Source organism: Nelumbo nucifera, chromosome 5 (assembly GCF_055504915.1).
Source record: "Nelumbo nucifera cultivar China Antique chromosome 5, China Antique-T2T, whole genome shotgun sequence".
In the NCBI taxonomy this organism is placed as follows: domain Eukaryota; kingdom Viridiplantae; phylum Streptophyta; class Magnoliopsida; order Proteales; family Nelumbonaceae; genus Nelumbo; species Nelumbo nucifera.
In genome coordinates, this window is record NC_142653.1 from 6287739 (window position 1) to 6299485 (window position 11747).

Sequence of the window (11747 nt, forward strand, 5' to 3'; positions counted from 1 at the left end):
ATTTTGGTCCCAGTCGAAACCTGGTATTGAGACCAAGATGGATTAGACGTTTGAGTGCTGTTTCACAAATGATGACTTTGTCCCTCTGAAACGTTTCTCTCTCTTTTTTTTGAGAGGGTTTTGATTGCAGGAAAAAGCTTTAGCTGTCCATGCTTGACAGCCATGCCTTCAGCACTTTCTAATTTATATAGTTCAAGTGTCACAGGAGAGCCCTGTGAATGGCACAGGTTGTTCAAAATGGACAGCCATTTTTTTCAACGCTGACATGTATGATTTTGAAACAAAAATAACTACCACAATAGCAAATCTATTTGTCCCGATTTGATCCTTAGAGAGCGTACTTCACACCACCCCACAGTATATCTTGGCCACACATTGAGAACATTTTTCATATTTGTATTTATTATTCATGGGGAGATGTTCTCAATACAGGGTAGGATGTGGCTGTGAGCTCGGTATCTCAATTCATTCTGCATCATGACAATATTTTTTCATTTTTTTTGTTATTTCTTTTCATCACAATCAACTCAATGGTCAATACTGCTAAATTATGCAACATAAATGTGTTTAGTAGAGACAATATGTTGGTTAACACTCAGTTGGGAAGAGCGCAAATATAAATATAAATACGTCGAGTGCAAAATCTTGTATTTTTTTTTTAAGTCTAAAAAAATTTAGTATTTTTATTTTATATAACAAAAATTTAATATTTTGTTATTTTATATATTTTTATTTATATTCTTTCAAAGCATAATGCCCAACTTTTTATTAGAAAATTTAGTTGAATCTAGTATCTAATAACTCAGAAAAGCATTCCACTTTTTCACTTTTCAATTTGCCATATCAATGAGTTCGTACGGTGTAGTCTTGTTCAAAAAGAAACAAAATATATAATAAAACTATGGGCCAGGCTTCACCAAAGGATGCTTCAGGCTAAGGTCCATTAGTCTAGATGTCAGGTCCAGGTTCAATAGTATTGGCGCCAAAACCACAATAAACGAAAAATTCCCTCCACAAGGAAAACCCAACTATCGCTTTTTCTCCTGGTTTTCTACCATCATCAGGTCCGTCGCAGATATGGGCGAAGATAGCAAGTACTGGTTGCTGAAGACGGAACCGGGAGAGTGGTCATGGGAGGATCAAGCGGCAAGCGGAGGGTTCTCGCAGTGGGACGGAGTCAAGAACAAGCAGGCCCAGAAATACATGAAGTCCATGAGAATCGGTGACCTCTGCTTCTTCTATCACTCCGGTGCCAAAGCTCGTAAAATCGTGGGTGTGGTAACCGTTACCAAGGAATGGTATACGACCCACGACAAGAATGGAGAGGGCGCTGTTGACGTTCGAGCCGTTGGAGAGATGAGGAGACCCGTTAATCTTAAGGATATCAAAGGAGATGACGGGTTGAAGGGCTTTGCATTATTCAAGCAACCGCGGTTGTCGGTCGTCCCCGTTCCCAAGGACGTCTGGAACCGACTTTGTGAGATCGGAGGAGGCTTTGAGGAAAAATCAGAACAAAGTGACGAAGATTAGAAGAGGATGAGCCAATAACTTTAAATTGCGTGATAGATGTTTGTGGTAATGCCCTCTCGGTTTTCTTTCTTGGTTTTAGGCTTTTAGCGTTCTTGTGTCTACCCCCTTGCCGTGTACAGAATTATGAGATGGTAATATATGGTGTAATGGTGTATCTAGATGAAACCCTTTTGTTTGTTCCCCCGCTGTTAAGCCTGGTTTACGCTATATTAGCTACATCCCCTTAAAGATGATATGAAACCATATATTATTTTGTCTTTCTTTTGTATCCTAATGAGCATATTGATCAGTCGAACTGGATGACCTGTCATGCAGTGGCCAAAATGATTTTACATTTGGCTCGTCTAACAACACTTCATATAAAAAGCTGATTTACAAATCAATATCGAACGACAAAAGAATCTTCCATCTAGCAAATTGGTTTTGGGTTAGAAATTTTTCCATAGTTTCCCGTCATTATCCTCTATTAGGGTTGTATTTGGTTTTTGATAGGAAATAAAAGAGAAACAGAAAAGTTGAAGGAAAGTCCATCAAGCCAAACATATCCTAACTGAAACATCGCATGTTTCAAAACTCCTAGCAACCAAACAAGTATTCAAGAACCCGAGATAATAATCACTAATTAAATACAAACAAACACCGCATAACTAAAGACATGCTCAAATATTTGTCTATTCTACATTTCTACTTTTCCGATACATGATTGTGAAAGCTGAGAACCAAAGCTACTTGTATTAAACAAAGTCTGTCACTGTTTCATAACCTAGCAGCAATTTCAAGATTTCAGTTGTGACCCACCAATCAAGGTTGAAAAGCAAATCAGGACCTGCTTCTTCAATCCTTTAGTAACAAATTTCATGTACACTGTCGAGGAAACTAGATCCAATTTGTCATATAATTTCCAAAGAAATCCTAGAAATAGAGAACATGGAATTCTATGATATTAAATCCAAACATTCATTAGCCACAGATAAGTCACATAAGATTGTTTACCTTGAAACTTCAAAAAATTGCTGCTTGAGTAGGAACAGATAATTCCAGCAGTAACTCCCTCAAACCTAAATGATAACACTTAAGATGACCAACTACTGTTCAAAATACTATACCTGATCACTAAGCTTGTTGATTTTATAATACATGCAATTATTACTTGTGCTATTCTGTAGCTGGAACATCTTTTTTGACTCTCATTGATATTCTTTTGGTCATATGGAATTCCTTCCTAGTTCCTACATGCAAGCATTAACTATTAAGTGCGGATTGGGGGAAATTCAAGCATTCGTTAACCACCAACACACTATTTGGTCTTCATAAAGCACTCAAATTGACCAAACAATACAACTTTATGCCTAGAATAATGCAAAGCCATTTGGTGTTGTTCATAAACCGACTTTGTAAGATAGGAAATTCAAGCATTCATTAACCACCAACACACCATTTGGTGTTGTTCATAAAGCACTCAAACTGTCGGTCGTCCCCGTTCCATGGTTAAATTATCAACAATCTCAGGGAAATGGTAGTAGCGTAAGCGTACCTGTACTCAAAGTTGTCTCTCTGCTTATATCAAAAGCTGAGTTTCTCCTTAAACTTCCTTTAAGGGGTATTATATAACCATTAACAAGTGGTCAAGCAACAGTAATATCCAGTTAATGCAGCCAAGAAAAGGACAAGAAGCAAAGATAACTTCTGGAATTGGAGAGGTTTGTTGCACAAATGGCTCCTCTTGATACTCTTGTAACCTTTAAAGAATTCAAGGATGCAGTTGATGCAGTCGAAGTTTCCAGATTATGGTTAAATTAATTGTGCTATTTGTTTACTTCAACAAAAAAAGGAAAAGAAAAGAAAATGAAGATTGAATAGCCACTCTGTTTACTTTGAGTGAGATTTATCTCATATCTTTTAGGTATCAAGCTCTCTTCTAGGAGTAATTACTAAAACTCTAGTCATAGTTGTCAAGGCGACACTTGTTGCCCTTTGAGGCTCGCCTCGTCTAATCACCAATCAGTTTTCTACTTCCTACTATAAAATACTTTTTTATTCATTCTTTTTTGAGATTATAATTATAAAATAGGCATTAGTAAATTAAAATAATCATTTTGTGTGTTTATATACTAATTTATTTTTATTATTTTCTTATTTATTAGGGTTTAATCAACACAAACATTGCTAAATGCTGTATTGAACCCTCAAAGACTTAAAAGCCTGAACTAATAAGGAAGAACTTAATATTTTATCTAATCAGCACATTTTCCTCTTCCATATATTCTTCTTCTTCTTCTTCTACTACTACCACTACTACCAATACTTTTTATTTTCTTCTTTTCCTATAACAAAAATAAGGGTTCAGCCCCTATATTTTTTGAATTTTATTTTGCTTATTCCTTTTCTTCTCATGAATATGTTGATTTTCTATATTTTAATATGAAATTTATACTTTTTTTATGAAAATCATGAATAATTATTAAAAATATATGGTTATGGTACCTAGGGAACTACCCTAGGATCTATGTTTTCAACATAAAAACTAGGCAACAAGGCGCTCCCCAGTCGCCTAGCCTCGCCTTGGCACCTTGAAAACTATGACTCTAGTGTGAGGTTAGTTATTTGTCTTCTTTCTAGTTGTATGACTAGAAAACTGCTAGGGTGGGTCTAGAAGATACATACTCTCTTGACCTCCCTCAAGACATCAAATCTCCATTTCCCTTGAAGGTACAACTCTTATGGATCTTCTAGTTGTCATGTTAACTCGTATGCATGGAAATCAAACCATCTGATCTGGCAGCTTAAACTATTACAGCAGACGACAATAGAGCATCATTATAAGATAACAAAAAAGAAAATAGGAAAAAAAAAACACTGTTACCAGGTACCAGCAGACATGGCAGGGTGTAAGTATTCAGGTTTTCTCAAGTGTTGGGTCATGTTTCAAAAACAGGAGAGCTAGCTCAAAAGGAGGATAAAACAAGTGGCTTAGCAGAAAAATCATCTTCAAAGCTAACTGATGCAGTGGAAATTGCCCAAAAAGGATTAATGTGATCCTATCATTGCAATTGCAAGCAATGTAGACAAGAGAAAGCTCATTTGCGGAACTTTGCCTCAAGAAATAACAGCTTAAGAATATAGACCACAACTAAAAAGCACCTGATGATTTTTAATCATTTGCTTTGTTTACAAATGTATCAGAAGAATTTCAGGTGTTGTGATGAACATGAAACCAAAAGCAAGCCCCATAATACCTTTAAAGCCCATCTCCACTCTAGTAGAAATCAGTGCTAGTAGTAGAGACAAATTTTCTCTTATTATTAAATGTACAAAAAATATTGTTAGGAAACTTAATCATAAGCAGACATGCCTATAGTTTTTCTGGTCAATATTCCTTATCATACCTTTGGAATTTGGAAAGGTATGAATTTGGTATGCATCAAAGCAAGGCACTGTTTTTCATCTTTGTTGCACAAATAAAAATCTAATTGCTGGCAGCATTGGAAACACCGCAACAAAAGGAATGACAGATCACTTTGGAGTTTGGCCTGTATTCATTATTGGAAATAGTCCCCCTGCCACTTGTTGCTTCTCTTTCAGCTCGAGCACTGTCCATTTCACAAGCCATCTTCAGAAAGCCTTTCATGAGAGCATATCAAAAGACAACAAAATGCATACATGTTTCTGTTAGTATGGTTCAATTGTCCAGCCAGAAGGGGTCTTACATGTATATCCATAATATGAACTCCCTTGTGTGGAAAGATAAAAGAAAATCAGCCATTTATGCTGGCATCAAGACCCTGGCACCGTCCAACAGATGCAAGCATAAAGCAAGACATAGTGTTATAATAACAGAAGACTTCTCAGCAATATATCTGGCAACTTCCAGGCATCGTTGAACAATTTCCTCATGAACAACATTGAGACTTCTCTTCAAATCATCCAACAGTTTCCATAACGTAAAATCCAAAAATGATCTCACAGTTTCAAAGGTTACTCTCCCAGTTACATCAAGAACAAACCTCCTATTGCTGGGAACTGCCATCGTAGATGAAACTTTGCCAACCCACCCGCTGTCCTGAACCCCATTAACTGAGTTTCTCTCTGTTGGTTCTGTCTGTAACAGTGTATTTTGCTCAGAAATTTCATCTCTAGTTGAAGTCAGACTTTCAGCTTGATCAATAACCAAAGAAGAACTTAAACTCAATTTTGAACTTGAAGCTGAACCAGTCGGCACTTGGTGTGATGTCCTGACTAAGGTCTCCACAGCCCCATTACAGACAGAGACTAATATATCTCTCACTTTTGTTTCATGCCTCGGGTTGGTCAGCCCAGAAAACATTTCGTCATAGGTGTTGATGTGGATTGTCTTGTCAAGATAAACGGCAACTGCTGTGCTCACAAACAACTGGATGCTATCAGCTATAAGCTCTCTACACTTTTCGCTGGAGACCACATTAACCCATTTCGGGATAGATGAGGAGTCGGATCCGAGACAGGATACATTCTCCAGGATGTTTGGAGACGAGCCTCCGGAAGATTGACGATCAGAGAAGTAAGCCAGGACCAAGCTTCTGGCAAAGGCACCAACAACGACAGAGGCAAAACCCGAGCCAGCCGTAGAGAAGAGCCTGTCCATAACCCGGTCGGAGAAATTAGAACTGGGCTGTGCTCCATTTTGATTCCCCGCTTCAGAGCGACAGCCTCGCAAAATCCCCATAGTTAGAGCTTGCGTGACCCTTCCCAGAGACTCCGTGAACTCATCAGACGTTGCGATTTTGGAAATCTGTTTAAAACTAGCGGGAATTTGATCTGAATCGGAATGCAGAAACTCCTTTAAGTCCCTGGACACAACTCCCATAGTCTCGGCTGAGTCAGAAATTAGTTCGGCCACAGATATTAAAGCGCCTATGAGTCTGAAGAACTTCTTCCTCTTCTTAACCACCGAAGGCAAATTATAAACCTTATAAGCACCATAGCCGCATGGACAAAAAGCCAATTCTTCCTTCGCCGGGGAAAATCCAAACCTTTCTGCGCCAGTTGCAGCTCCATGGAGAAGAAGACAAGCACACTTGAATCCCACAATTTAAAACCCTAGGGTCCTTTTATGTGTATGAAATAAGATATTAGGACGTCGACCATCAAAAAAGGGTGAAACAAAATGTTGGACAGTTATAGGGATTCATTTTTTTAGAGAATTGCAGAGCGATATTGGATAAATGGCAAAGGCAAACCTATTGAGGTGAAGTCAGAGAGGTTAAAGTGTGCAGTTAACATAAATCGCAAAAACAAATAAAATATAAAATAACAAAAGTGAACGAGACAAACCCGTTGAGGGAAGACATGACGTTAATTTCGGGGGATTGTTCTCTCTCTCAAGTCTCAACCTATCTCTTTTGGCAGACAGAGAGAGAGAGAGAGAACATGGTAAAACGCCAAGGCCTCTGCAAATTGCAAGGTTGCTGTTTTGTCTTACATCCACAGCAACAATTTGAATACGATGTTGAATAGTAATTAACAGGTTCGAACTGAGAGATTTTAACACAAACGGAATGCGTGGTACGCACCGTTTATTCTTCCTGGTGGCCATCAACGCCGAGGATTGAATGAATAGAATATGTAGAGAATGTAAGTAGGTAGGTGGTTTACGCATTTTGGGGATATTTTAGATGCAAACAAGCAACTCTGAACCACCAAAAACACTGTTGAAAATCTTGGAAGGGAATGAGCAACCTGGAAGAAATGATAAGCACTGATACTGTGACATATATTTCGAGTTTCGACCGCCATCAGTTGCGTCGGACGTCTTACCTCTTATGCACCAGAAAAACAAAAGAACCTTCTCGCCTTCATCGCAATTTATTAGTAATGCCGAAACATCCGGTAGCCCCCCATATCTTTTCAAATTGAACCGTATATATAAAATACACGTAGGATAAATGAAAAAAAAAAAGGTAAAATACAAAACCTTCCCTGAAGTTTCTGACAATCATAAAAACCTCCTTTTGAAGTTTCTGTTATTCATAAAAATTTCTTCTATAATTTTATTTTAGGAAAAATTTTCCCTCCATTTTTTTAAAAATTCAACAAATACCTCATTTTCATCAATGATCAAGACCAAAAACGTTAAAGATATGATATTTTTTTTCAATATACCTATTTTACTCTTTTACAAATTAACGTGCATCTGTTTTTATTAAAATAATCGTGTCTCAGCATCTCCACAATTCGTTGAAATAATGTTCATCTTCTTCCTTACCACGCACAACAACAAAATGGCGAATTGGCAATGCATTCCATAATCCGCTTGAATACTGTTCATCTCCTTCAACTGCTTCGCTATTAAAGCATTCGTGGAGTTTCGCACGAGAAATTTGTAGGTTCTTCTTACGGAAAACTTGTAGTAAAAGGTCATCCCTTCCTCTTTAAAACCCTTAGAGACCCTTCTCGTCAACCTAGAGTTCTCTACCTCCCGGGGTTTCTCTTATCTCTTTGTTTCTTTTCAGAGATGGAGATGATGAAGAGCTTTGGCGGACCTGCAGTATCTGCTCTCTTTTAGTTATGTTATGCATTCCTTTCTACGCATTTTCCATGTTACACCCTCTCGATTTCTTGGCCCTGTAGTCGATTCGGAAAGCCCTAAACAACATGCCAGGCTTGAACTTTGACTCGTGCAACTTCGCCGATGTGTACTGTGAAGCCGACAAGGTCATTGCTTTGAACCTAGGTGATCCCAGAGCTGGTTCTCCTGGCCTAATCAGTCGTCTCGATTCTGCAATCGGTAAACTTTCAGCGCTAGCCGAGCTCTCCATTGTTCCCGATAGAATTATTGGTACTCTTCCTCAAACGCTATCACAGTTAAAGAACCTCCGGTTTCTCGCCATTAGTCGTAACTTAATATCCAGGGAGATTCCGACGAATCTTGCGGAGCTTCGGAGCCTTCAAATGCTCGATCTTAACTACAATCAATTGAGAGGCCAGATTCCCTAAACAATCAGAACTCTCCCGTCGTTAATCCAATGTCATTCTTTGTCACAACCATCTGTCTGGTTCAGTTCCTCTGTTCTTATCACGAGCCCTAACCTGCCTCGGCCTTAAGCACAATGACCTCTCCAGCATTCTCTCACCTTCGTCTCTGCCTCCGTCGCTCCAGTACCTGGCAATGTTGTACAGCTGTCTCACAAGACCGGTCGACCGGCCGAAGCCTTCAAATGCTCGATCTTAGCTACAATCAATTGAGAGGCAAGATTCCCTGAACAATCAGAACTCTCCCGTCGTTATCCAATGTCATTCTTTGTCACAACCATCTATCTAGTTCAGTTCCTCCGTTCTTATCACGAACCCTAACTTGCCTCGGCCTAAAGCATAATGACCTCTCTGGCATTCTCTCACCTTCGTCTCTGCCTCCATCGCTCTAGTACCTGGCAATGTTGTACCATCTCACAAGACCGGTCGACCGGCTACTGTCGCTGCTCAACCGGTTGAACTACTTGTACCTGGACCTAAGCATGAACCAGTATATGGGCATTATCCGAGCAATCTTTTCTTATTTCCCATCACAAACCTTCAGCTACAGAGGAACCTGTTTAGCGGCCCTGTTCGACCGTGGAACCAGGTTAGAATCCGGACGATTGATCTTAGATACAACCGTCTAGCCAGAGCCCTAACTACCCCAAAAAAAAAAGAAAAATGATAATCTCTTTAACATTTTACATCGTGATCATTGACGAAAGCGAGGCATTTGTTGAATTTTTCAAAAATAAAGGGAAGATGTCTGCTATAGTAAAACTATAAAAGAGGTTAGTTTTTGTATTTTACCATGAAAAAAAATGTTTGTTTTCATTTTAGGAGTTCACTTTTGGTACGACATGGTTTTAGTGAAAACCGACAAAGCGATAGACACTAATCAACGTATTCGTGAATTGTGAATCATTCCGGCATTAGGTCTAAATCAAGTTTTTTAAGTCAAACTGGTCAGCACCCGTGCGATGCACGGTCTTTATTAATAAGCGAAATTGAAGATGGACGTATATGACATTTCTAATTAAATGATATTCATCTAAATTCAATTAAGTATTATTTTTTGGGGATATGTTTAGTTTATCCAATCACTATTTAAGTTGTGATTTAGTGAGAGTGGTCAATTTTTTATCTCTAGATAAATTTGTATTGTTTTTGTATCTCATTGATAATTTTATTAAATTTAAATATATATATATATATTATTTTTTATGGCTTATTATTATTTTGTATTAGTTTTATGTAACTTATAAAAAACATTCTTTTATAACAATTCCACAAACCACTTTTTTGTTTTGACCCCAATAAACGCCAATGCATATACCTCATATCCATTGGCTTTTCAGTAATAAAAATATTGATATTACCAAAATATCCTTATCATTGTTAATGCATTATCATACATAATTTAAAGTTTTAGATTTAACTTCTACTAATTTATTTTGCCAAATAACTTTCAAAGAATAATTCTCCTTACTCTTCTTTGACAAAGTAAGGTAAAAAGGATAAAGTGAAGTAAAATTAACGCATTACATCAACATTTTTCATTTGGAATGCTGACAAAAAGAAGGTATTTGCACCTTTTTTCAAAACATTAGGGGAGGTTTCTGATGTGGCTCAATCTGCACCGGTCTGTACTGGAGTGATGAACCGAATGAGGAGTAAGTTGAATCTGCAAAGAAGGCAGATGTCAGAGAGCCTGATGGTGGACCCAAGTGAGGGAGCTCCGATAGTCAAGTTAGTATAGAGCTAAGAGAGCTAGAGAGAGCTGAGAGCATAGAGGAGCAGAACGAAAGCTAGAGAGCTTATGGTAGCGTACCGTTTGAGGGTGAGAAGCTGCCCTTATATAGGTCTCTGGAATCGGCTAGAACATCCCCGACAGACTCGGAGATAACAAGCCTCAACCACCTGAATGTAGGGAACACTTGAGAACGGTCACTAAGTATGTGTTTGCTTCTGTGGTCGTTTATGGATAGGCCATTTATTTGTACTTTTTCACTTTAAATGTTTGGCTCATCTTGGAAAGAGTACAAATGCAAATATGTACAATGCAAATATATACAAAATAATACAAAATATAAAGTTTTGCACTCTGCATATTTGCATTTGTACTCTTTCCAAACGGAGCCTTTATTTATACTTTTTCACTTTAAACGTTTCCTATTTTTGTTGTTTGGTTGGGCTTCACTTTAAACATTTTTTACTCCCCACCTTAGATTAACACCCATTGAAGTGTGCCACATCAGCATTTGGTTTCAAGAAAAGCTGGGGCATTTTAGGAAACAAGAATTTGGCATTTTCCCCAAATGCCCCATGCACAAAAATCAAAGCATTTCAATTTTCTACCATTTATTTGATAAATGGTGAAACCAAATAGTTGTTTCATTTTGCTTCATCTGCAATAAATCCCAACGGCTATGTGGCACTGATGTGGCGACATCTTTTTAATAAACGCCCACGGAACCAAACACAACCTAATTCAACCACTCATCATTTCCCCAAGAAACAGGGGAGACTCACGTAACCATCGCTACGTAGGCAACGTGCCCTCTGAATATCCTAGGGCCATTAAATGGCTCAAATGGAACAAGGCAAATAGATCACATAGGTCAGCCTCCACGAGGTCAGGTAACTCACTGAATACCTGGGTTGCATAAATGTTCAGAGGTGTTGACTGATTTCCTAGGTCGGTCCTACCAAGTTGTCTTCAAACGAGAGCATTTGGCCGACATGAACCACATCACTAATGGACATTTTTTGAGGTGCTGCCACGATAGATGCCGAGGTGGTCCAAGGTGGCTTTGGATGTCCACATGGCAGCAAGTAATTGGTGTGCCACTTTTACCAAACATTGGAAGATTTCATAGAATTGTTAAAAATCCCAAGGAGGTTTTTATAATTTTCCTTATTTTTAAATAATTAAATTATATTTAAAAATAATATTTTTTATTATTTTTGAATTTATTTAAGTATATTAAGCTTTTATTAAATTTAAATTCCACATGAAATTTAATCAACTGTATAAATTTTTATTTTTTTAGTGGAACTTAAGTTGGTTTTAAATTAATAAAGTTTAATTTATAAAACTATTAAATGTTTGATGATTCTGTATTAGTTTTATATTAATTTTAAATTGATATTAGTTTTTAGTTTGTCTTATTCCTTTTATTAATTAAATTATTTTTTATACTAATAAAAATATTTTTATCAATAAC

General features: G+C 37.6%; 1 protein-coding gene and 1 pseudogene across 2 annotated transcripts; one reads left to right on the plus strand and one right to left on the minus strand.

Annotated features, from left to right (window-relative positions):
• The first annotated feature begins 924 nt into the window (after positions 1–924).
• On the plus strand, positions 925–1819 carry LOC104608964 (thymocyte nuclear-like protein). Its single transcript, XM_010275091.3, has one exon. It carries the CDS (start codon positions 1078–1080, stop codon positions 1528–1530), a length of 453 nt encoding a protein of 150 aa, XP_010273393.1. The 5' UTR covers positions 925–1077; the 3' UTR covers positions 1531–1819.
• Positions 1820–4768: 2949 nt separating this feature from the next.
• On the minus strand, positions 4769–7396 carry LOC104608953 (protein PHLOEM PROTEIN 2-LIKE A10 pseudogene; annotated as a pseudogene). Its single transcript, XR_016075983.1, has 2 exons — positions 6841–7396; positions 4769–6746 (listed from the first exon to the last, which is right to left on the minus strand). The product of XR_016075983.1 is annotated as a protein PHLOEM PROTEIN 2-LIKE A10 pseudogene (transcript).
• Positions 7397–11747: the final 4351 nt, after the last annotated feature.